The sequence below is a fragment of the Myotis daubentonii genome, chromosome 7 (assembly GCF_963259705.1).
Source record: "Myotis daubentonii chromosome 7, mMyoDau2.1, whole genome shotgun sequence".
Taxonomy (NCBI): domain Eukaryota; kingdom Metazoa; phylum Chordata; class Mammalia; order Chiroptera; family Vespertilionidae; genus Myotis; species Myotis daubentonii.
This window is the reverse complement of record NC_081846.1, coordinates 25392063-25419097: the sequence shown is the minus strand read 5'-3', so window position 1 is coordinate 25419097 and position 27035 is coordinate 25392063. Positions and strand designations below refer to the sequence as shown.

The following is a 27035-nucleotide window of genomic DNA, read 5'->3' as shown; positions in this document are numbered from 1 at the left end:
TAATATATGTAATGTAGTTACTGCTTTATAGTGCTGACAACTACTTGTGCCAAAGAATTTCATTTTATTTTATTGTGCTTGTTTTAGACTTCTGAGAAGGAAATTATAAGTAAGGAACAAGGTAATGAAAAGGCAGAGGGGGCATCTGATGTTATTCTTTACAAAATTGACGTCCCAGCCAATAGATATGATCTCCTATGTCTGGAGGGATTGGTCCGAGGACTTCAAGTCTTTAAAGAAAGGTAAGGGTATATATTCATTAAATACTTTGCCAAATTGGATGTTTTTTCTTTGCCTGTCATTGTTTTAAGTTTCTAGCAAAAACCTGTTGGACAGGCACACAGCTCTAGGTCTGGCAGTGGTTCTCAACCTTCCTAATGCCGCGACCCTTTAATACAGTTCCTCATGTTGTGGTGACCCCCAACCATATAATTATTTTCATTGCTACTTCATACTGTAATTTTGCTACTGTTATAAATTGTAATGTAAATATCTGATATGCAGGATGTATTTTCATTATTCACGACCCACAGGTTGAGAACCGCTGGATAGAGGGATGATTAGTGGGTGAGATTCATGTAGATTGTAGCCATTTGAAACTTTATGAGAGTATTGAGTCATAGCTTTTCATTTTGGGAACATATTTTAACAGTGAAGTGGTTAATGGTTTTATGGAGAACTTTATATGTTAGAAAGTTTGTTAGTTTGTGTGTTACTGTTTTTTATATTCAGTTCACATTTGATTTGCTGTAACTTAAGCCTATTGTTCATTTTGTTTACACAGCAGAGAATATACTTAAGTTATCAAATGGTTTGGTTAACAATGAGCAAGTTTGTTTTAATATTATTTTAGGATAAAGGCTCCAGTATATAAACGGGTAATGCCTAATGGAGAAATCCAGAAATTGATCATCACAGAAGAGGTAATAGGATAAAATCTTATTTTCCTTTAAAAACAGTTTCTTTTGTGTATATATCAGTAATGTGGGATGGAAAAAAAGAACAAAGCTGAATCTTTTGCCAAATATAATTTCTTTGATCATTTGCTAAAATGAATGTATATTTAACCTTCTAGTTTTTAAGAACTGTCAATTTGTTTGTATCAAGCAATGAAAGGGGCAAAGCATCTGTTTTGGAAAATAACATCCAAATACTTATTTAAAATACATTTGAGATGTAATTGTTTAAATTGTGGTACGGTGATAAAATTAAAAAATTAACTTTTGAGGGAGGTTATTTTGGTAAAAAAAATATCAACTAGAGCAAACTACCTAAAAGTTAACTTTTTCTCATTTAGTAAATTTTCAGAATTCTTACTGAATGGAAATTCCATGAGGACAATGACTTTGTCTCTTGTCACCACTATGTTTTATTACTTGAATGAATGACTATATGCTTTTTGAATGAAAATGTGTGATAATGTCAAGAGTGCCGCTAACTTTCTATTACAAAATGTTATTACAAAGAAAAGCCTTCATACTTACCATCTCTAATGACATGATTAATTTCAGACAGCTAAAATACGCCCTTATGCTGTAGCAGCAGTTCTCCGAAATATAAAGTTTACTAAAGATCGCTATGACAGCTTCATTGAACTTCAAGAGAAGTTGCATCAGAACATTTGCAGGTTTGTGGTTGCATTTTCTTTTCTCCCTGCCTTCCCTTCTCCTCGTGTCACTTTATCTCTCCATTCTTCCTCTCTCCCCTTCTTCCTGCCTTTTCCATTTCCCTCCCTTTTTCCTTCTTCATATACAGATTTTTTCAAAGCATTTCTAAAGTAATAAAATGTGAGAGTGACGAGGTTAAATTTCCTTTGCCAGACAACTAATTATTATTGCTTATAAATAGTGTGTGCATGGGAAAATAAGATATATTTTGATTACTGTATAGGACCAATATCTAGTCCTAGAAATTTACTTGGTTTTTGTGTTTTGGTTCAAATCATTAGTAGTGGATTATACTTTTAAATAATCAACCATGGTAATTTGAAGTATGATCTTCATTTTTAAAGTGGGAAATTTTTGGCTTGAATGGACTTTTTGAGTGAGCTTAATTATAAATTGACAGATAAAACTGGAAACTTTTAAATGACCAAATTTTCCTATTGTATCTTTAACATTACTATACATCGTTTCCCATCAGTATAGTGTTCTTCAAACCTAAATATTTCCTGAACTGCTGAAGGTCAAGGAACGTAATGATGAGAGTCCTTGAAATAATTTCAGTATTTCAAAACTGTAATGGAAATTGCATATTTATTGATTATAACAAATATCAGGCTTTAGCTAATATGTCAAATTTGTTTGTGTTGGTTCTGAAATCTATATATATAAAAGCCAAGCGACCAGAACGACCTGTCGCTATGAGACCAGTCGTTATGACGTGCACTGCGGCCCCTCCCCCTGCCAGCCCCGCCCCCATCAAGGGCGGGGCCGGCCAGCCAACTTCCCACGGCCCCTCACCCAGGCCAGCCTGTCCAGCCCAGCCCCCAATTGGTCCGATTGGGGCCAGGCCAGCAACACTCCACCTGTACACGAATTCATGCACCAGGCCTCTAGTAAGCATATAACTCACTAAGTAAAGTAACACTTCCTTTTTGCTTGTCAACAATTCTGTTCAATTCATGATATTAATGTTTTAGTCACTGGTCTTAGAGGTTGACCAAAATTTGGTTTCTTGCAAATCTTAAAAACTATTTCAGCGTTAATGTAATATGGACTTCAGTAAAATCCTTAATTACTAATGTATTTTAATCCTTGATTACTAATGTATATGTGGTTATGCACAAATATGCAAATATATGCATATATATCTAAAACCAGGTTTAAGAAATCTTAAGAACACCATAAATTCTGTCCAAGTTTCTCTTGTTGAATTGTCTGTTAGAAAGCTTAGAGCCAGCCCTGTCCTGTGTGGCTCAGTTGGTTAGGTGTTTTCCTGTGCTCTGAGAGGTCACTGGTTTGATTCCTGGTCAGGCCACATGCCCAGGTGTGGGTTCAGTGCCCGGTCGGGGTATATACAGGAGGCAACCAATCGATGCTTCTCTTTCACATCGATGTTTCTCTCTTTCTCCCTCTCCCTTCTTCTCTTAAAAAAAAAAAAAATCAAAACATAAGAAAAGAAAAAGAAAAGAGCCAAATTTGTGACCCTCCTTGGTAAGATGGTGGGCCTTTAGATTCTAATTTAATATTTACATTGTTCTGGATCTATTTGATATCCTACTTCTATTTCTTTTCTCATTTGTAACTTATTATAAGTTCCTAAAATTACCTTAAATCCTTTGTAGATAAACTGTAGAACAAAGGAAATTAGTAGCTTTTAAACTTACCCTACACATTAAACTTTAAATGTAAATTCAGTCTTTTAAATTAAATTTTCTCCATTATTAATGTAGAATGTATTAATGTACAATGTATTTACATAGAAAAGTAAAAAATACAGCAATTTGGTAGTTTAATTTAATAAAACATGTTTACTTGAGGAAATGAGATTCAAAGAAGACAGAGGGAATGTTGATTTGGAAAATGTCCTATAACATAGCACTTGGGAAAACGTAGTGGCAAGGAATTTACTTCAGCTACTGAAATCATGTTTGTTAGTAGCTTTATAATTTCTCATTACTTTTAATAGTTGTTTGAATTTGTTCCTTATACTCCTCTAAAGTTGCATAGAGCAACAGGCAATTTTTAGGGAAGTGTCTAAAAATAATTTAAAAACACATATAGCCTATGTTACCTTTAGAATTTCTGTTTTGGAATATTCAAATCTCTTTTTCCTTCTCTCTTTCCCTCTTTCAACATTTAGGAAAAGAGCATTGGTTGCTATTGGTACCCATGATTTGGACACTTTGTCAGGCCCATTTACTTACACTGCGAAGCGACCTTCAGATATCAAATTCAAACCTCTAAATAAGACAAAGGAGTATACAGCCTGTGAACTGATGAATATATACAAGGTAAATTTTCTTCTATATTATGTAATAGCTCTGCATAAATCTTGAAATTCCTTCAAAGTCAAATCTTGGAATTCAAAAAATGTACTGAGTGCTTAAAAAAAAAATAGCAGTGTGTGGGCCCCAACACAGAGATACTGATTATTTGATCTAGAGGAGGGTACTGGGTATAGTGTTGTTTTATTATTACACTTTTATCCACTTGGATGATTTTAATTTGCACCTAGAGAATCACTGAAGTAAACCATACCACAATGTAATATTCATATTTGGGTATAATTAAACTCATGTAAGTAGAAGGAACAATAGATTTAGTTAGTGTTGTTTTTTTTTTATGTGTGTGGGAAATACTATTACAAAATGTTTGCCTCCCATTATTATCATTTTATCATATAATAATGACAAGGAATTCAGTAGTCACTTTAAGAGTAGTAGTGGATATTGTTAGAAAAAAAGCAACTATTATCCTTGGCCTGATTGGCTAGTGATTTCTCCGATTTATTTAAATAATTTTTGTTTGTTTTTTCCTTTTTATTAAATTTATTAGGATGACACTGCTTAACAAAATTATACAGGTTTCAGGTGCACAGTTCTACAATACATCATCTGTGCACTGTATTGAGTGTTCACCACCCCAAGTCAAGTCAAGTAGTTTTGTGATGGTGTGTGTTTTGTTTTAGATGACTCAGGATTACCAGTGCAAATTTGTTTTCACTGTTGAAAATGGCTCAATTGTGTTTTCGTCTCTTCCCAGTGGGAGATGAGGCTGTATTAGGATGTTGAGACACTAATTTATATTAGCACCTTTAAAAACTTAGAACTTTCTGTAATCTAGGGTACTTTTATTGTTTTTTTTTCTGACTTTTCACCTTCTTTTTACACTAGGTAGGTATATAAACTAATTACATTGATAGAAATAAAAAACTAATTTTGTTTGACTTAATTTTTTTCAGACTGACAACCATCTTAAACATTACTTACATATTATTGAAAATAAGCCCCTGTACCCAGTTATCTATGATAGCAATGGTGTTGTCCTATCAATGCCTCCAATCATCAATGGTGAGCTATTTCTTAAGCATCATCGATTTTTACTGTCTTATTCTTCAGTATTTCTGCAGAATTCTCAATAGAGTTGGCTGAATCAAATCAAATCAAATTAACTCTTAATCTGAGAATCTCACGTCTTTGGTAGATATTTCTTGTAATAGTTCTTTCCATTCATTATTCAACAACATCTTACTTGGGATTTTTATAAAATTTATAAATGTGTAAGTATTCTTTTAAAAAACTATTTCTTTTTGATTTTAGAGAGGAAGAAGGAGGGAGAGAGAGATAGAAACATCAATGATGAGAGAGAATCATTGATTGGCTGCCTCCTGCATGCCCCACACTGGGGATGAGCCCACAACCTGGGCATGTACCCTGATCGGGAATGGAACCGTGACTTCCTGGTTCATAGGTCTGTGCTCAACTACTGAGCCACGCTGGCTGGACTAGAAATATTTTTGAATGCTTTTCATATTTGAATGCTTTTGAATATTTTTTTTGGTTTTAAGTAATTTACTTGGTTAAACTCAAAGTTGAATTCTGCTTTGTCTGTTTTATAGTTAAACTAAAACTTTTAAACTGAATTTTACCCTCTTAACTCTTCTGAAGGCTTTTTTGATGAGACAACTTGAATGTAACTACAAAATTTAATGATGTTGAAGCCATAGATGTTTGCTTTTCTTTTCCAATTTACATTGGCTCCAAAGCTTGGACTTTAGTAGTTATAGGGGTTAAGAATCTGGGCTCTGGAGGTAGCCAGATCCAGACCCAAATCTTATTAGCCTTGCTGCTTACTACTTTGTGATCATGGTCAGTGAGCTTTATCTCTCAATCTTAGTTGTCTCTCTGCAACTCTGTCATAGAGTTGTGGTGAAGATGAGATGAGATAACCTCTGCTAAGTGCTTGGCATAGCTCCTGACACATTGAATACACTCAGTAAGGCCTGTTATTATTTTGACTTTATTCTGCAATGGAGCTTAAAATAAAAGTTGTATATCCCCTTACTTTGAGATGTTAGTTTATATTGTGTTCTAAATTAAAATGTAGTTTCTGTTTTGTAGAGCTTTTTGTGCACTTATATTTCTGAAACTGTTTTGCTATTATTTTGTGTTCATTGTAGGAAACCATACCAAAATAACAGTAAATACTAGAAATGTATTTATTGAATGCACAGGAACTGACTTTACTAAGGTAAATAAAACTTTTTTCTGTTTTTGTACTGTCAGGATAGATTTTTACTTCTGGGTCAAGACTATATGGCTAAATTTAAAAATATGTTTATTTTGAAGGTGGGAACATATTTTAGAAAATTAGAAAGATATATTCTATACTTCAGTTATGGTGCTTTCATTCAATCGACAAATGTTTAGTGAGCACCTGTATTGTCTTTTCAGTGCTGAGAATTTAATAATAAGTTACATGTTCCTTGACTTGAAGGAACTTGTTGTTGTGGGAGAATTAATCATGTAACTGTAAAACAGAACAGGATAAGTATTGTAATATGAACTGTATAAGTTGTTTATCTTAATTAAAATGCTGGGTAATTTGGTACCTTTGTGTATTTGATAAAAATTCTTTAAAAACAAACTGGCTATAAAGAAATTCTGTTTAGCCCTGGCCAGTTTGGCTCAGTGGATAGAGGGTTGGCCTGGCAGTCTGAAAGGTCCTGGGTTCGATTCTGCTCAAGGGCATATACCTTGGTTGCGGGCATATCCCCAGTAGGAGGTGTGCAGGAAGCAGCTGATTGATGTTTCTCTCTCATCGATGTTTCTAACTCTCTATCCCTCTCTCTTCCTCTCTGTAAAAAATCAAAAAAATATGTTAAAAAAAAAGAAATTCTGTTTAACAATTAATAAAGTGTTTATGCACATAATGACATCCAGAATATGTAGAATACTAGTTGTGTACTCACTTTCAACCACTACATATATTGGATTAGATTGTTATGAAAGCTTTTTGCTACGGCCTATGATTTCTTTATTCATGTTAAGTAAGGCATAGAGTAAGATGGCAGTTAAGCAACTTAAGAAAGGTAAACTTGAAAGGCAGGAGAAGGCTGGGGTGTAGAAGGCAGGTAAATGGCATTCATATACATTTACAGAGTTGGAGATCATTGTAAGGTATTTCATTTATAACTTTCATGTACCATATTTGCCTTGAGAAATAGTGTAGTAATATATTAAAAAACATTTTTAAATTCATACATTAGCAGACCTTGGATATCTTTCTTGAAGCTTGTTTATAAGAGTGAAGTATATATAAAAGCAAGGCATATATCCTAATAAGGTTACTGTATTTTTTCTCTTTTTTTTTTTTATATTTTGTTTTATTGCTTAAAGTATTACAAAGAGTATTACATATGTCTCCTTTTTTTTCTCCCCTTGACCTTCCCCTGGCCTCCCCTACCCGCCAGTGTCTTGTGTCCATTGGTTATGCTTATATGCATGCATACAAGTCCTTCGGTTGATTTCTTACTCCCCCTACCCATCCCTCCCCGGACTTTCCGCTGTAGTCTGACAGTCTGTTCGATGTTGCTGTGCCTCTTTATTTTTGTTCATCAGTTCATAATGGTCTTAATTATCCATAAATGAGTGAGATCATGTGGTATTTTTCCTTCATTGACTGGCTTATTTCACTTAGCATAATGCTCTCCAGTTCCATCCATGATGTTGCAAATGGTAAGAGTTCCTTCTTTTTTACAGCAGCGTAGTATTCCATTGTGTAGATGTACCACAGTTTTCTAATCCATTCATCTGCTGATGGGCACTTAGGCTGTTTCCAGATCTTAGCTATGGTGAATTGTGCTGCTATGAACATAGGGGTGCATATATCCTTTCTGATTGGTGTTTCTGGTTTCTTGGGATATATTCCTAGAAGTGGGATCACTGGGTCAAATGGGAGTTCCATTTTTATCTTTTTGAGGAAACCCCATACTGTTCTTCACAGTGGCTGCACTAGTCTGCATTCCCACCAGCAGTGCACGAGTGTACCTTTTTCTCCACATCCTCTCCAGCACTTGTCATTTGTTGATTTGTTGATGATAGCCATTCTGACAGGTGTGAGATGGTACCTCATTGTTGTTTTGATTTGCATCTCTCGGATGATTAGTGACTTCAAGCATGTTTTCATATGTTTCTTGGCTTTCTGAATGTTCTCTTTTGAAAAGTGTCTATTTAGGTCCTTTGCCCATTTTTTGATTGGATTGTTTATCTTCCTTTTGTTAAATTGTATGAGTTCCCTATAAATGTTGGAGATTAAACCCTTATCGGTGATATCATTGGCAAATATGTTCTCCCATGCTGTGGGCTTTCTTGTTGTTTTGTTGATGGTTTCTTTTGCTGTGCAGCAGCTTTTTATTTTGATGTAGTCCCATTTGTTCATTTTCTCTTTAGTTTCCAATGCCCTAGGAGCTGTATCGGTGAAGAAATGGCTTCGGCATATGTCTGAGACTTTGTTGCCTTTGGATTCCTCTAGTACTTTTATGGTTTCCCGTCTTACATTTAAGTCCTTTATCCATTTTGAGTTTGTTTTTGTGTATGGTGTAAGTTGGTGGTCTAGTTTCATTTTCTTGCATGTATCTGACCAATTTTCCCAACACCATTTATTGAAGAGACTGTCTTGACTCCATTGTATGTTCTTGCCTCCTTTGTCAAATACTAATTGAGCATATTGGTTCCGGTTGATTTCTGGGTTTTCTATTCTATTCCATTGATCTATATGTCTGTTCTTGTGTCAGTACCAGGCAGTTTTGAGAGCAGTGGCTTTGAAATACAGTTTGATATCTGGTTAAAAACAGTGGTTAGATGCCACGAAGTAGGTGGGAATGCCTTAACTGTATGCGTGTTGTTAGGCCCGCGAGCCTCTTCCATCCTTGTCAAGGGGAGTGCTAACCTTCTCTCCTTTCATACAACACATTGTATTTTTTCTAAGCATATTTTTTCGGTTAAAAAAAAATTAAATCGCTATGGCATTCACTATATTAGGCATTGCTTTCTGTGTAATACACACACACATACACTCCTCATACTAACCAAATGAGGTAGAGACTTTAATTATCTCCATTTAACAGATGACGAAACTAAGGTACAAAGACAGTAAGTAACTTGCCCAGACTACTACTAAGTGGTGGTGGCGGGAGTCAAGCATCTGGCTGCAGAGACTTATGGTATTGGTCTGTAGTTAACCATTTGTCACTGTCAAAATGTGGTGAATCCAAGGAAGGGGTGGGGGAAGTAAATGCTTTGTCTCAGTCATGGATTGTACCTTTCAGAAAACAGCATAAATGCTAAACACTTGAAGATAAGGACAGGCCTAATTTAGTTCATAAGTGTTTATTCCATTCCCCCTTTTACAATGTGTGTATAGAGGTTCATTTTTAGATATTTGGGAACTAAATTATATTAAATATTCATTTCTGAGTGAAGAGAAAATACATATATTTATAGATTACCATAATATTTGTCTTTTTTCTTTGCAGGCAAAAATAGTTCTTGATATTATTGTCACCATGTTCAGTGAATATTGTGAGAATCAATTTACGTAAGTTCACTTGGTGCCCTATTGTTTCTTCTGATGGCAAAGCACGAAGGCCTATGCTAAATATAAAGATGAAAATGTGTTCCTGTAACTAGAACATGTAATCTCTTTGGGAGCTAAGGCATATGCATAAATAATCTACACTAATAAAAGACAAACATGCAAATTGACTGTATCTTTGCTATGCCTTAAGCCACGCCCACCAGCCAATCAGAGCAACTATATGCAAGTTAACCCAACCAAGATAGCGGCCGGCAGCCACAGGGGGAGCTCTGCTCAGCCACAAGCCAGGCTGACGGCTGCCAGTACAGGGGTGGATGTCCGACTGCAGTTTAGGCCTGCTCCTCTCTGGCAAGTGGACATCCCCTGAGGGCTGCCGGGCTGCCAGAAGGATGTCTGATTGCCAGCTTGGGCCCGATCCCCCAGGGAGCAGGCCTAAGCCAGCAGGTAGACATCCCCCAAGGGGTCCCAGACTGCAAGAGGGCACAGGCCGGGCTGAGGGACCCCCCCTTCCCCCCCAACGAGTGCACAAATTTTTGTGCGCCGGGCCTCTAGTGTATAAAATAAAAAGTGATAAGTACTTTAAAAATTTTCCGTGATGTTTTGGCTGTTTGTAAGGGCAAGTTACTCCTAGCTGAGGCAATCTGGGCAGGCCTCATGGAGGCAATGAAATTTAAGCTGTGTTAAGGATCATTGAATTTGAGAATGTAAACATGAAGGAATAGCAAGAGGAAGAGCCAGACAAAGGTAGAGAAGTATATATCAGAGCATCCTATGTCCCATGTATATAGCAATAAGATTACTGTAATTTTTTCAAAGCTATTTTTTATTTAAAAAATATTTAATAAACATATGGCCCTTACTGTGTACCAAATCATAGCTTATTCTAGACTATTGATTATAATTCAAAATGTATAACTGTAGAAAGTAGGACTGAAATTGTATGAGCAGTATCAGTTGCTTTGTTTAAAAATTGATTTTAGTGGTTGTGTCAGTCAGCTTTTGTTGTGTAACACACCACCCTGGTAAAGCCTGGACTGTGTGTGTCAGTACTGGCAAGGAGTCCATAGAGAGTGCATGCTCTACAGGACTGGGAAACGTATCAAGTGGGTGCTGCCTGGAGAGACATGGGAGCCATAGGAGAGAGAATGGTAGAGTAAGTTTGTATTTAGGAGGATTAATCCAAAAAAGTGTTGGAATATGAACAGTTTCAATATATGGAGGCTACAGTTGTAGACCAAGTGAAAGATTTGTTAACCATGCACATTTCTAGAATTTATGGATCTTCATTTTCTTAAGTATTTTATTTTTTTCAGGGTTGAAGCAGCTGAGGTAGTTTTTCCTAATGGAAAATCATCTACTTTTCCAGTAAGTACTTAAGAAGTGACTTGATGATGATGTGATAATGATAATGGTAATGGCTGTCGAGTGCTGCTTGTTTATCTGTCCATCCACCCACATGCCAGGAACTACACTATGTGCACTACATGGATATAATCCTCACATTGACCCTCTAAGAGTGGGTGCTGTTTTCATGCCCTTTTCTAGATGGAGATCCAGAAACCTTGAGATATTAAATAGTTTGCCTGTTACTGTTATAGGTGGGCCAGGATTTAAGCCTGGACAGTCCCACTTTAGCTCCTAACACACTATATTATACCTCAGCATTATTTGGCCATAATTTCTGTGATTTATTCTCTTATTAACTAGTTAAGTGGGTAATTTACAGTCTCATCCCTTTTAAGATTACTCATCCCTCCAAACCTTATTAGTCTCTTCACACTTGTTCATCACTGTAACTAAAAATAATGTAAGCTAGCATTATTTTTAATTTGGGGCTTTTTCCCCCCCAAGAGGGCTTTATGAATATAAAGATGTCATGTCTAATACATGCTGTTCTTTCATGTCTAAACGTGTCTCAGTCATTTTGTTAAGTGAGGCCATTCTTTGATGAGCTGGGTTTTTTGTTTGTGTGTTTTGTTTTTGTTTTTTCATTATTCCTCTGTCATTTATGATGTGTATCTTTCTAGAGTAGTTTCTACTATTAAAATAGTTTTTAAAGTAGATCAAAGATCAAACCTGCCACGATTAAAACCTCCCCTTCCTGATAGTATATAGAATCATCTTTTTTTCTAGAGTATTAGTTATAATTCAAAATAAATGTATAATTGTAGAAAGCATGACTGAAATTATAGGCAGTGTCTTTTTGTTTTTTTTTTTAATTATTTTAGTAGTTGTTACCAGTTAGCTTTTGTTATGTGACAAACCATCCCAAGAGTTCGTGACTTAAAATAACAAGGATTTGTTTATGTCATGATTTTGTTGGTCAACTGGGTAGTTCTGGTCTGGCCCAGTTTGGCTCACCTCTGCTGGGCTCGCTCCTGTGTAGCCCCTGGTTGGTAGGCTAACAGCTGGATGACCTGGGATGGCCTCTCACATGTCTGTTCTGGCTGTGGGGTCAGTAGGTCAAGTGTCTCTCATCATTCAGCTGATGGTGGTGCCGGATTCCCAGCAGCAAGAGAGCATGTCCGGTGCTCAGGTGCCTTTAAGCAGAACCAGTAATTCTGCTAGATCGAAAGGGGGTGAAGTAGACTTCAAGGCCATGGAGACTGTAAGAATGTGGCCATTTATACAATCTACCACAGTAGTATTTGGGATTAGCTAGAGGTGCCTTTTCCGTCTGTTTTAAAATAATGTCTTATTTGAAAAAGTTCTTTTTCTTTTTAATATGAAGAATTGTCAAATGTTAACAAAAGTAAAATGTAGGAGAAAACCAAGATGGCGGCATAGGTAAACACCGGAGTTTGCTGCCTCGAACAACCACTTCTAAAATACAACTAAAAGTTGGAAAGGACATCGTCCAGAACCACAGGAAGGCTGGCTGAGTGGAAGTTCTACAACTGGGAGGAAAGAGAAAGCATACCGAGACTCAGAGGAGGCGCAGTGCTGAAGTAAAATACTAAGGTGCGGAGTGCATGCGGAGTGGGCTGGCGACTGAGGGCGAGGCTGTCGTTTTCAATCGGGAGGGAGTCTCAGGCTCTGAGCTCCAGTTCCGGGGGAGTCTCTAGGGACCCAGACTCATACAGGAGAAGCGGGACTGTCTGGCATCGCTCAGAACCCTAGGGCAGCTTTCTCTCCGTGGGGCTTGCAGCGATTACTGGGACACTGAGAAGCAGAGCCTCTGAGGGCAAGACTGAGAGCAGCCATAATTGCTAATCCCGCCCTGTTGATCCCGTGGGACTTGTCCCACCCAAGCCCTGCAGGGAGACTTTTGCTGGATAGCCTCAGGCAAAGGCTAGATTAGCACCTCCCTAGAGATCCAGGAGCCAGGAAGCTCAGAGGTCAGAGTGGGACCATCCAGTTTGCAGCTCCGTGGAACCATAAAAGACACTCGGGGCAGACTTAGTGAGCACCAAAGCCCCATTGAAGCAAGTCTAGCCCCAGAGGAGTGTCTCCAGCACAGAAGTTCTCCCACTGCAGACACAGCTGATTCTCACAGCCAATTGGCCTAGAGGTCAATTCCTCCCAGTGATAACTACAACAATCAAGGCTTAACTACAACAAGACTGTGCACAAAGCCCACAAGGGGGTGCACCAAGAGTGTCTACCTCAGGTAATTGGGACACTTAGCACAGAAAGGCACTCTATCGACACAGCGAAGCATAAAAAATGCTGAGACAAAGAAACAGGACACAAACAACGGAATTGGAGGAAAGCAAACTGTTGGATATAGAGTTCAAAACCACACTCTTAAGGTCTTTAAAGAACTGTCTAGAAGCCGCCGATAAATTTAATAAGGCCCTCGAAAAGACTGGTGAGACCGCCGATAAATGTAGTGAGATCCTCAAGAAATCTAATGAGACCCTCAATGTTGTGATAAAGAACCAACTAGAAATTAAGCATACACTGACTGAAATAAAGAATATTATACAGATTCCCAACAGCAGACCAGAGGGTCGCAAGAATCAAGTCAAAGATTTGAAATACGAAGAAGCAAAAAACACCCAACCGGAAAAGCAAAATGAAAAAAGAATCCGAAAATACGAAGACAGTGTAAGGAGCCTCTGGGACAGCTTCAAGCATACCAACATCAGAATTATAGGGGTGCCAGAAGATGAGAGAGAGCAAGATATTGAAAACCTATTTGAAGAAATAATGACAGAAAACTTCCCCCACCTGGTGAAAGAAATAGACTCACAGGTCCAAGAAGCGCAGAGAACCCCAAACAAAAGGAATCCAAAGAGGACCACACCAAGACACATCATAATTAAAATGCCAAGAGCAAAAGACAAAGAGAGAATCTTAAAAGCAGTAAGAGAAAGAAAATCAGTTACCTACAAGGGAGTACCCATACGACTGTCTGCTGATTTCTCAACAGAAACTTTGCAGGCCAGAAAGGAGTGGCAAGAAATATTCAAAGTGATGAATACCAAGAACATACAACCAAGACTACTTTATTCAGCAAAGCTATCATTCAGAAGTGAAGGCCAGATAAAGAGCTTCACAGATAAGAAAAAGCTAAAGGAGTTCATCACCGCCAAACCAGTATTATATGAAATGCTGAAAGGTATCCTTTAAGAAGAGGAAGAAAAAGAAAAAGGTAAAGATACTAATTATGGACAACAAATACACATCTATCAACAAGTGAATCTAAAAATCAAGGGAATAAATAATCTGATGAACAGTATGAACTGGTGATTGTAATAGAATCAGGGACATAGAAAGGGAATGGACTGACTATTCTTGGGGCGGGGGAAGGAGTGTGGGGGTGAGGGAAGAGATTGGACAATAATCGTGCACCTATGGATGAGGACAGTGGGTGGGGAGTGAGGGCAGAGGGTGGGGTGGGAACTGGGTGGAGGGGAGTTATGGTGGGAAAAAAGAGTAATGTAGTAATCTGAACAATAAAGATTTAATTGAAAAAAAATAAAAAATCATAAAAAAAGTGAAATATATACTTTCGGGAGGAAAAAGAAATATATCTTAAAATTTTGTTCACTTTTCTCCTCATGTAGCTAATTCCTTGAAATCATTTATCCTATCTAATAAAAGAGAAACATGGTAATTGGTGTACAACCGCTACCCTTCCCATTGGCTAATCAGGGCAATATGCAAATTAACTGCCAGCCAAGATGGCGGCCAGCAGCCAGGCAGCTTGAAACTAACATGAGGCTTGCTTGCTTCAGTGACGGAGGACTCCAACGTTTCCCGCCTGCCGCTGCAGGCCTCTGAGCTGCAACTCTAAGCAACTATGTAACAAATATAGAAGCTAAACAAAACCCCAGAAACCTGCTTTAGTTGCAACATTGTAAGCAAAGGCCAGAAACCTACTTTCAGCAGCGGAGGCCTAAGAGTGGAGCCAAGCCTCAAAGCTAAAGCTAGCCCAGAATAAAAAAAAAAGAAAGAAAAAAAGGAGCAGTTGGGAGCTTCAGTCACCCCCAGCCTGAAAACAGCCCTCAGCCCCTCACCCAGACTGGCCAGGCACCCCAGTGGGGACCCCCACCCTGAAGGGTGTGTGACCAGCTGGAAACAGCCATCATTCCCTCACCTAGGCTGGCCAGGCACCCCAGTGGGGACCCCCACCCTGAAGGATGTGTGACCAGCTGCAAACAGCCATCATCCCCTCACCCAGGCTGGCCAGGCACCCCAGTTGGGACCCCCACCCTGATCCAGGACACCCTTCAGGGCAAACTAGCCGGCACCCACCGTGCACCAGGCCTCTATCCTATATAGTAAAAGGGTAATATGCCTCCCAGCACCGGGATCAGCGGAGCCACGAGGCCTCCCGGCACTGGGATCAGCGTGACAGGGGGCAGCGCCCAAACCCCCGATCGCCCTGCGGCTCTGTGTGTGACAGGGGGCGGGGCCACAACCTCCCTATCCACCCTGCTCTGTTTGTGACAGGGGAAGGCGCCCCAACCCCCTGATCAGCCCTGCTCTGTGCCTGATGCGGGGAGCTCCCCAACCCCCTGATCGCCCTGCGGCTCTGTGTGTGACAGGGTGTGGCGCCCCAACCCCCTGATCGGCCCTGCTCTGTGGGTGATAGAGGGCATCGCCCCAACCCCCTGATCCGCCCTGCTCTGTGCATGGCAGGGTACAGAGCCTCAACCCCCCTGATGGGCCCTGCTCTGTGAGTGACAGGGGGCAGCGCCCCAACCCCCTGATTGGCCCTGCTCTGTGAGTGACGGGGTGGTGCCGCAACCTCCCCATCGACCCTGCCTTGAGTGTGACAGGGGGTGGTGCCCCAACCCCCCAATCAGCCCTACCCTGAGCATGACTGAGGGTGGCATCACAACCTCCCGATTGCCCTGCTCTGTGCATGACAGGGGCGGCGCCCCAACTCCCCAATCGGCCCTGCTCTGAGTCCGACCAGGGGCTGCACCTAGGGATTGGGCCTGCCCTTTGCCACCCGGGAGCAGGCCTAAGCCAGCAGGTCGTTATCTCCCGAGGGGTCCCAGACTGCGAGAGGGCACAGGCCGGGCTGAGGGACCCCCCTCTCCCCCCGAGTGCACAAATTTTTGTGCACCAGGCCTCTAGTTTTTATTATAAAGAGCTTTCATAAATGTGAAATGTGAAATGTGAAAAGGAGTGCTATACCGGTGTTTCATTATTTATTTATTCACTTCTTTGTAAACTTAGACTAGGATAGATTGTCCTCCCAGAAAAGAATGAGCTTCTTGGGGAAACTAATTCTTCCTCACATGAAATAGCAGAGTTTCCCAAACACTTTGAAAATGTTTCCTAGTCTTCTGTTATCCTATATAATGAAAGCCTAATAAGCTAAGTGTCCAGTTCACCGGTCGGCCGTTCAACCAATCAAAGCATAATATTCTAATGATATTCTAAGGCTGCTCAACTGCTCGCTATGTCATGCACTGACCAACAGGGGGCAGACGCTCCGAGTGGTAGGTTAGCTTGATGCTGGGGTCTGCCTAATTGGGACTGAGTGAGATGGGCCATACACACCCTGGAGCCCTCCCATGGTCCCTTCCCGGCTGGCCAACCTTCTGCATCTCTCCCCAGCCCCGATCATGCACCGGTGGGGTCCTTTAACCTGGCCTGCGCCCTCTCGAAATCTAGGACACCTCAGGGGATGTTGGAGAGCTGTTTTTGGCCTGATCCCACAGGGGGAGTGCCGCTCAGCCAGAAGCCGGGCTCATGTCTGGCGAGCACAGCAGCAGTGGCAGGATCCTCTCTTGCCTCCGTGGTAGTGCTAAGGATGTCCAATTGTTGGCTTAGGCCCAGGGAGTGGGCCTAAGCCATCCGTCAGACATCCCCTGAGGGCTTCCGGGACTGCGAGAGGGCGCAGGCTGGGCTGAGGGACCCCCCTCCCCCACCCCCAGTGCACGAATTTAGTGCACCAGGCCTCTAGTGTCATATAAAAGAATAGAGTTTGGAATAAGAGAACTAGAGGAGAATAAGAGAACAGAGACACTAATTAATGGTTAATGCTGTGAGCTTTGGAATGAAGCTACCTGAATTTGTTTATTAATTTCTTCATTTGTTACTTCATACATATATTTTTTAACTGTATACTGAGTGCTTATTATCTAAAAAGCATTTTTCTAAGCACTGGGAATATAGCCAGTGCTCGGATTAAGCAACTTAACATTGTTGTGACCTGGAACTAGTTATTAATATCGAACTTATATTCCTTATCTGTAAAATGAGTATACTAATAGTGTCTGTTATGAGGGTTAAGATTATCTTAAAAGAGTATCTTGTCATGTTAGCTCTTAGTAACTGTTCAGTAAAGGTTAGTTACTTTTATGCAGTCAATAGCATCCAGTCCAGTGTTTCTCAAACTCTAATGTGCACTCAGCTAGGGATTTTAAGAACATTCCAACTCTGGCTCAGGGGGTCTGGTGTGCCTGCCCTTCGTGCCTGCTCTGACTCTAAGGACCCGGGAGTCTGTCGCTCTGACGAGCTCTCAGGTGGTGCTGATGCTCCTGCCCGAGAACTATAATTTGGAATAGCAAGGCTCTGGCTCATTGTCCTGACCTGAGTCCAAACAGGTCTTAAAATTTATGGCCTTTTTGCCAATGGCAGTTACACTCTTGAGAGTAATTTAGTGATAAGAAATATTCATAGATGTGTTTTCTAAAGTTGCTGAAAAGCCTGGATTTTATGTGTGTTTGTTCCTGCCTACCATGTAGAGTTAGGTACAATTTGAAGACAACGAAGTACCAGTTCATTAGATGCTCTGGTAGTGCTGGCTCTTGGAGCAGCTTGAGAGCTAGCACTAGGGCAGGGCTGCATTTCCCCACCTGGAAGATGATAGGGAAGCAATGTCTCCTAACACTGCTGGACTAAGGAAGGGAGAGAACATTGTGGTACATGAATTACTCTTTCTTGGTCATAAACACCTACTTGCCTGAGATGAGACTGAAGATCTTCAGCAGGATTCATAGCATGTTAGCAATGATAAGAAAATGGTGACTGACCCTCTAAAAGAGAATACGGTTTGGCATTTGATGTTCTTTGTGAGCAGTTCCAGTAGTCGAGCAGGTAGAATGTTATGACATGAACATGATGTAGCAGGTTTGTTCCTCCATAATGTTTTGAAACACCAAGTATTTTCAGCATGTGGCTCTAGTGACAGTTTCTTGGAAGGGAAATGAAACTAACAACAGCAAGTTGAAATAGAAAATGGCTAAGGCCGCATCTTATGGGGATGATTTAAGCTTCTTAAACTCTTTCTCTTAAGGAACTGGCTTACCGAAAGGAGATGGTGAGAGCTGACCTAATTAACAAAAAAGTTGGAATCAGGTATGCTCTGAAAATTTCATCTATTTATTTATGGTTGGAGAGAATTCAAGAGTGAAGTGCACACAACACTATTTAATTTTTCTTGAAAGAATGCTGGGAGAGGGTTTTGATACCCTTTCAGAGTAAATGAAGTGATGATAGGACGTCTGTTAGAATTGAGAAAGAAGTAGGATTTTTAAAACAAAAAAGAAACATGTTTTAAATAATACAGTGAAGTTTATGGTTTGTACATTCCTATTTCAGAGAAACACCAGAAAATATTGCTAAGCTTTTGACTAGGATGTACTTAAAGTCAGAAGTCATTGGCGATGGGAATCAGATTGAGATTGAAATCCCTCCGACCAGAGCTGACGTTATCCATGCATGTGATATTGTAGAAGATGCAGCTATTGCCTATGGATATAACAACATTCAGATGGCTCTCCCGAAAACATACACCATAGCTAATCAAGTAAGATTGCACCCGTAAATAAACACTCCTTATAGTTAGAATCTGATTGTTGAATGCCAGAACATAGGAATTAAGCAGTATTTGGATGTGCTGTGCTATGAGGCATTTGCTATGGAGAGGATACAAAACAGATGCCCAGTTGATTAGAGTAAGTTGGAAACCTGTGATGACTGGTTCTTTGAAGAAAGACAGGTTTTGAGTGTACTAGTAGAGCCCTTGTTGAATCTCTAACTGGGAGATTCATTTTCTTAGCTTGGGCCTGGAGGCAGCAGCTCTGTGTGAGAGAGGTAAAGTGGGGTTTTGTATGTCTGTGTAGGTATGTTGGGGTGGTGAGGGGGTGGAGGAGGGGTGGCACCAGTGGTATATTAGTAAGGATGGAAGGGTGGTTTCCTTTTATCACATGTTCTGTATAAATCTCTTTTTTAAAAATACAAATTTTATTGAGGTGAATTAAACTTTCCCCCCTCCAGTTTCCCCTTAATAAGCTCACGGAACTTCTAAGATATGACATGGCAGCTGCTGGCTTCACCGAAGCACTTACGTTTGCTCTGGTATGTTTACATGTTCTCTGCTCAGCTGACTGTTGACTTTGAAACTGAATTGTTGATTCCAGGATTCCTTATATAAATTTATAAAATCTAGACTACTAAAATTTCCAGGCTTTAAAAGAGTAACTTTGTTATTTGAGATGGTACAACTTTCTCATAAAGAAATGTTGGGAGATTTCTGTTTCTAATCACAGAAAAACATGAAGGACTAAAGTCTTCAATAACAGATCATAATGTATTTTATAGTTTCATGTGAGTGTTGATGGTTCACAATGAATTTCATAACCAAATTGATTGGGTTAGAATTATTAGTCTTAATTTGGCTGTGCCTGTGTCCACTAGATGCTGCCCTGGTTAAGGACTTGGGGACTTTTCCACATTAAACGTATTCTTTGTCTTTGAACATGTTCCCAAGCATTTGCTTTGAGTTGAAAAGCTGACACAAAGGGCCAAAATCGGTAAATTAATTTTATTATAAAGAAGGAAATCCCCATCCCCTGGTAAGGCAAATGGGAGCCCAGCTAAGGAACAGCCCAAGTACAGACCCTCATGTGAAAATTACTGTAGCTCTGTATCACCGCTAGAACTCATTGTAGGAGAACTATTGATGTTAAATTGCATCTGCTGTGGGCCTCAGTTATTTGCTAAATGTTTATTCTTAGCTTAATCTTAACTCACTGATTTATATAGAGAAGCAACATTGTTATAAGACAGTAAGTTGACTTACAGCATTTGATACTTCTTATATTAAATTTGTTGGTCACTTTTCCATATTGATCTATTTTGTATGCATTTCTTAGTGCTCCCAGGAAGATATTGCTGATAAACTTGGTTTGGATATCTCTGCAACTAATGCAGTCCATATAAGTAATCCTAAAACAGCTGAATTTCAGGTAAGAATTTTCAGTAGAGAAAGTACGTAAGTTATGAAAAGTTTTTTCAGATATTATTATACCTCATATAATACTGAAAAAAATCTCTTGGATAAATTATGGTTCAGGGGTGGGCAACCCCTGGCACGCATGCCAAACATGGCACGCCAGTAACTTTTGCTGGCACATGAAACCCTCTCATAATCTTCCATTTACAATTTTTTTCTTAATACCGACTTTTTTATTTTTCAGATAAATTCAGTGTAGATGCATCTTAGATAAATAAATAATTTTACATAACAAGTTATCTTAAAAACCATAGACATGGATTGCCGAGAGAGGGGATGAGCAGTTTCTGTGCCTCTGCCTTAACTCTCCCTGCCTTCCTAGATCTGACCAGTGTTTTGGTTTCATCGACATACGCTTGTGAATCTTTGTTCTCAGTGATGAATTTTGTCAAGTTTCGTAATAGGAGTAGCCTGACGGATGAAAGTAGTAGCTCATGCATATCTCTGAAGGTCATGAAATATAGACCTGATGTAAAATCTCTGTCATCAGTGATGCAGCAGCAAAAGTCCCACTGATAATATCAAACGGAGTCATAAAGTTTTCTGTTGGACTATCAGTGTACATGTATACATTAAAAAATGCCCATGGTGTTCTTTTTAATAAGAGATTTTAAAATTCATTTGGATAGGGTGATATTTCAGTTAATCTTAATGGATTTTTATTTGAGGTTATTGTTAATTTTTCTTTTCTCACAGTTTATTTATCAAACTTGATAGTTTTCTTTCTTTTTTTAAAATATTTTTCTTAAGATGTGGTAATGTGTTTTTAGGGTTTACATCCTGTCTTAATCCTCTAATAGGTGGGAGGAAAACAGAAACACATTAAATGTCACTATAGGAAGCTGTGGCTTTGCACACTTAAGAGTCAATATTTCTGTATAAAATACATTAGAGATGAAACTGAGTCTGCTTTTTAGACTTGACAGATTCTATATTTTACTCCTTCCTTACCAACACAGATATGCCCTACCATTACTAATGTGGCTAACAGGTTTATGTTTATTTATGGTTAAATTAAAGTTGTTACGGTCTTGTAACTCAGTTTATTGTCTAAGCCCATTCTTTTTCCTGCGTAATTTTTAATTTTGGACTGTTTTCTGATAATAGATATGTTAGAAAATGAATAAAAGGAATGATATTTAGTTAAAATATGTGAAGTTTTATTATAATTATTGTCAATAAAATTACAGAATTTTCCCACATTCCCCCAAATTAGCAATAATATTCTTTAATATCTTCAAATATCCACTCATTGTTCAAATTTTCCCAATTGACTCAATTTTTCAGTTTGATTTGGGACTCAGATGAAATTGTACATCAAAGTTGACTGATGTGCTTCTTACATCTCTTTTAATCTGCAGGTTATTCCCTTCTCTCTCTTTCTCTCTCTGTTGAAGGAACTGGGTCATTTGCCCTTCACAGTTCTTACATTTAGGATTTTGCTAACTACATTCCAGTGTTCCCTATCCTATATAATTAAAGGGTAATATGCAAATTGACCCTAATGGCAGAACAACTGGGAAGGACTGGTCACTATGACGTGCACTGACCACCAGGGGGCAGACGCTTAATGTAGGAGCTGCCCCATGATGGTCAGTGCACTTCCATAGGGGGAGTGCTGCTCAGCCAGAAGCCGGCTCATGGCTGGCCAGCACAGCGTCAATGGTGTTAGTCAGACATCCGCCAAGGCTGCCAGAGGGATGTCTGACTGCCAGCTTAGGCCCGATCTCCCCCCCCCCACCCCCCCCACCCCCCCGAGTGGGCCTAAGCCAGCAGGTGGACATCCCCTGAGGGCTCCCAGGCTGTCAGAGGGATCCTGGACTACGTGCATAAATTTTTGTGCACTGGGCCTCTAGTATTTTCAATAAATTGGTAGTTAGATCTAGAAGCTTGATCATATTCAGGTTTGTTTGTGTGTGGGGTTTTTTTAATATTAGTGTGGGTTTTTAAATAAGCAAATAAGGTTTATATATAAAATAAAATGACAAACACTAAGAAAAGTTATCTATGAAGTAGCTTGTTTCTATTCCAATAAGTTAAGCTTTCTTTTAACATTGTAATTTTGTTTGTATGGTTTGGGGAAGTGAAGGATATTTAAGAAAGTAGCAAGTTGCAGGTGAATTACCAGCTTGCTGATAGAATGAATGTGATAGGAAAGATGTTCTCTTTCTCCCACCTCACAATCTAGCAAGTCCTTTTAGGGGCTTATACTTCCTTGTGCAGGATCTAGGAGAGGCTGCTATTTTAGCTAGGTGGTCAGGACAGGCCTCTGTGGGAGAGGACCTCTGCACAGAGATTTGAAGACAGTAAGGTAGCCACATGTGGTTCTATGGGAAGAATGTACCAGGCAGAGGAAAGAGCAAGTGGGGAGGTCTGAGATGGAAACCTGCTTGTGGTGTGTGGGTGTGTGGCTGGAGCGCAGGAAGCCAGGGGACAGCAGGCACTGAGGTGGGAGAGAGGCTCCATGTAGGACATGGGTTTTATTCAAAATTTGATGGAAACCTTTTGGAGATTTTTGAGCAGGGTAGTTTCGTGATCTAATTTAGGTTTTAAAGGATTACTCTGTGGAGAATAGACCGTAAGGTGGCAGGAGTGGAAGCAGAGAAACCCAGCTTAAGAAGCTCATGCAAGGGTCTGGGCCAAAAATAATGGTGTTGGAGTCTGCAGAGCCCAGATTCTCAATCATGCTGTCATACCACTGCGCGTAAAACCCTGCCAGGAACATGATGTCTTGACAGCTGACATACTTCATATCTTAGAGTGAGAAATTTATTTCACAGACAAAAGCAGGGAAGTTTTGCGGTTTTATGTATGTTTGTTTTAAAGAACTGGGATGTTTATTTGTACTTCTTTGGCTACTCAGCTGGAAACTAGTCGTAGCCTGCCCATAGCAGCTGCATAGTTTTTTTAGCGCCTACATATTTGTGTTGTTTTTCTCATTGTCCTGGTGTTTTAATTACATTTACATTTTCCCTGGTCCTGGTTTTTAAAATTTTGATTAATTCATATTTAATCTAGTTAAATATAGGGTGGAGCAAAGGTAGGTTTACAGTTGTATGTGAAACATAAAGCTTATTCTTGTATTATTAATTGTATTTTCATATGAACTGTAAACCTACTTTTGCCTCATCCTGTATTTCTGTTTCTTATAATCTACTTCAATTTTCAAAATAAGGCAGGATATGAACATTTACATATTTGAAATCTTCAAGATTTTAATTTTAAAAATCATAGTATGTATGTATATACCACCTGTGGTTTCAGGCATCCACTGAAGTTCTTGCAGCATATCTCCTGAGGATAAGGGGGAAGTACTGGATGTATGTTTGGTTCCTATTTGGTCAGTGCAGTTTTGCATCTTCTCCTGTAGGTGGCGCGCACTACCCTTCTTCCTGGCCTCCTAAAGACCATAGCAGCGAATCGGAAGATGCCTCTTCCTCTGAAACTGTTTGAAATCTCTGATATTGTAATAAAAGATTCCAGCAGAGGTAAGAATGAGCCACCTTTCATTTGTATACTTAAAGCATTTTTTATTATGAAAATTTCAACTGTATATAAAAGTAGAGAAAATAGTATAATTACCCTCATGAATACAACACCCAGCTTCAACAATTATTAACACATGGCTAAGCTTCTTTCATTTATACTCCAGCCCACTTCCCCATATAATTTTAATGTCATTCCTAGACATCATATCATTTCGTCCATCAGCAAACACTGTAGTATCTATTTCTAAAAGGTAAGGACTACCATTTTTGTCTTTTAAAAATAACCTATATAGCAATTATCATATCTTATTATCAGATATCTAGATAGTGTTTACATTTTCAGAATTGTTACATAAATTTAATTTTCACGATTGATTTGAATCAATCCAAGTATGGTCCAGATATTTGGTTACTGTATCACTTACTTCTTTTACTAGAAAGCAATTTTAACAAATAATTTAATAACATTTTGGAAGAGCCCTATTAAAAGTTCAACTTGAAAAGCACTGTGGAATCTTTTTTTTTTTTTTTTTTTTTTTTTTTTTTAAATATATTTTATTGATTTTTTACAGAGAGGAAGGGAGAGAGAGATAGAGAGTTAGAAACATCGATGGGAGAGAAACATCGATCAGCCGCCTCCTGCACATCTCCTACTGGGGATGTGCCCGCAACCCAGGTACATGCCCTTGACCGGAATCGAACCTGGGACCTTTCAGTCCGCAGGCCGACGCTCTATCCACTGAGCCAAACCGGTTTCGGCCACTGTGGAATCTTTATTTCTTGTATCATATGAGTTAAGGTGCTTGATTTCTTGTCATTTTGGTTTAGCAGTGACTATTCACCACCACTAGTGACTGTTTGCCAGTTAGTGACTGTGGATGTGTTTACCAGTTTTTGTCGCTTTTGAGTATGGTCTGGACTTGTTAGTGCAGCAAATTGCTTGGTTCAACATTTGGAATGGGGTGGTTATTTAATAAATATATATTTAGTAAGTACCTACACCTGATTGCTAAGGAAGTCTCTTATTCAAGCTTCCTATGTCTCATTCAAACTTCTGTGTCTATAAACTTATATGAGTCTGACTGTTTGGAGCTATATATGAGGTCATCTCTTGGTGAGCAGTGCCCTCAAATGACTAAATTGCTGGCGTTTTTCCTTAGTTCCCTAAAATTAATAGTTCAAGTCCTAGCAGTGTTTATTCAGTGAGTCTTCTCCAGACTACAGGCCTCAGAATGTGTTCTTTTCAATCAGTTAACAAAAGCAGAGTCCTTTTTCTCAACCTCCTGTATGTGGACCGTCCATAGCAAACTTTTCAGCCAAAGCTGGTGCCATCTGCTCCCCAGTGTGCAGCCTGTTTTCAGTCAACAGCATCACCTCATATTTGTGTGGTGCCTTTTACTTTCCAAAACAAATTTTTTAAAATATATATATATATATATTGATTTCAGAGAGGAAAAGAGTGATAGAAACATTAATGATGAGAGAGAATCATTGATTGGCTGCCTCCTGCACACACACACACCACACCCCCCCCCCTCCCCCCGGATGGAACCCACAACCCGGGCATGTGCCCCTGACCGGAATCGAGCCTGGGACCCTTTAGTCCTCAGGCCAATGCTCTATCCACTGACCCAAACCAGCTAGAGCCAAAATAATTTTTAAGCATACGTTTTTCTCTTTTGATTGTTACACCAGCTCTTTGAAGTAGAAGGGACAAAAAGTTTTTCTAGCCTTCATAAATATTGCCCTTAAAGCTAGGTTCAGGATTTTTATCTCAGTGCATATATCCTTAGAGAATAAACGTTCATTTAAATATCAGTCTATGGAGAGTGTTCTTTGGGTAATAAATCTGCTATAATAGAAATCTGAAACCATTTTCAGTGCCGGCTATAAATAGTTGTAAGGGTTCTTGTGCTTCAAGTCCTCCATTGGTACAACTAACTAAGAATGTGTTGTAATTCCAATGTCAAATTTTTCTGTTAACTTTGACTTGTTTTCTTTCTTCTTAGTTCTTTGAGTTTTACATTGTTTTGATCCTTGGTGATTCAAACATATTTATAAATAGAGAATTGGGTTAATTACACTAGGTTTCCTCAAAAGTATTGGAATTCTATTTTAGCAGTAGGCCTCTTCCCTAATTGAAAGGGCTCCCTATAGGGCTATGCAGAGCTGGGCATGCTCACAGGCAAGCTGCTCAGAGTCTGGAGGGTGAGGGTGAGGAGCAGGCTGGGATCCTCACAATTGTCACAGGAGGGTTTTGCTGTTGGCAAGGAGCACATGGGGGCACTCACAGTGTTGCAGCCTGGGTAGAGGTGCATTTACTGATTTTTCCTTCTGTGTTTCTTGGGAAGGCCTAGACATAGATTCCACTCTGCCCCAAGGCCCAGGCTTGGAGATTATCTCTCCTATTGAGAGCTGGTCTTAGGTACTAGTGCTGTAGGCAGTGCTGATAATAACCCCAGAAGCCAGTCCATATGCTTTTTAACTCAAAGATTTGCATTTCTGCTGCACTTGATTTCATTAGGAGGAATAATTCTCATCTTTGTAGCAGACCTCTTTTATTCCTGTTTTCAGTTGTGATTATTCTGCTCTGTTTTCTCCATCCAGCCATTTCCATATGATAGTTACTTCTGCCTGTTGTCTTGCACCATTATGGTTTATTCTCTTTAAAAATTTCTATCATATCACTAGGATTTGAGGAATTAGAGGAGGTACATCTTCTTGGTAAGTTTACCTTCTTGAAAACATAGGTTTGCTTTCATTTATTTGGAGTGTGCTTCCTCTTTAGATAGGCCTGGATTTTATTTTATAACAAAAGTAGCTTTTCTGATGGATTACTTTATTTATTTATTTATTTATTTAAAATATATTTTATTGATTTTTTACAGAGAGGAAGGTAGAGGGATAGAGAGTTGGAAACATCAGCTGAGAGAGAAACATCAATCAGCTGCCTCCTGCACAACCCCCACTGGGAATGTGCCCGCAACAAAGCACATGCCCTTGACCGGAATCGAACCTGGGACCCTTTAGTTCCCAGGCCGACGCTCTATCCACTGAGCCAAACCGGTCAGGGCTCTGATGGATTATTTTAAATATGTACTTGTGGATTCCCTGCTTGTCATCTGGTGCACACAGAGGACTCCCTAGGTGAGGCAGCCCAGTGCTATGGTTCCGAAGAGAGTGCAGCCCAGGTTTCAGTCATGGTTCTGCCACTCAACAGCTATTACCTTTGGACAATTTATTTAATCTCTCTCTGCCGTAGTTTCCTCATCTGTTCCATGGGGATAATGACAGCATTTA

General features: G+C 39.5%; 1 protein-coding gene and 1 non-coding gene across 2 annotated transcripts in view; one reads left to right on the top strand and one right to left on the bottom strand.

Annotated features, from left to right (window-relative positions):
* Window positions 1–27035, top strand: part of FARSB (phenylalanyl-tRNA synthetase subunit beta) — a 60863-nt gene that overhangs the window by 6665 nt on the left and 27163 nt on the right. Inside the window, exons 3-15 of the mRNA XM_059703319.1 lie at window positions 88–242; window positions 854–923; window positions 1512–1627; window positions 3805–3955; window positions 4906–5014; window positions 6124–6194; window positions 9481–9542; window positions 10856–10907; window positions 18247–18308; window positions 18552–18759; window positions 19230–19310; window positions 20108–20200; window positions 23618–23735. Of these exons, the coding sequence (XP_059559302.1) occupies window positions 88–242; window positions 854–923; window positions 1512–1627; window positions 3805–3955; window positions 4906–5014; window positions 6124–6194; window positions 9481–9542; window positions 10856–10907; window positions 18247–18308; window positions 18552–18759; window positions 19230–19310; window positions 20108–20200; window positions 23618–23735 (1348 nt within the window). The remainder of the gene's footprint in view (window positions 1–87; window positions 243–853; window positions 924–1511; window positions 1628–3804; window positions 3956–4905; window positions 5015–6123; window positions 6195–9480; window positions 9543–10855; window positions 10908–18246; window positions 18309–18551; window positions 18760–19229; window positions 19311–20107; window positions 20201–23617; window positions 23736–27035) is intronic.
* Window positions 8791–8916, bottom strand: LOC132238981 (U6atac minor spliceosomal RNA). Its single transcript, XR_009453943.1, has one exon. It is a non-coding gene; the product is annotated as a U6atac minor spliceosomal RNA (small nuclear RNA).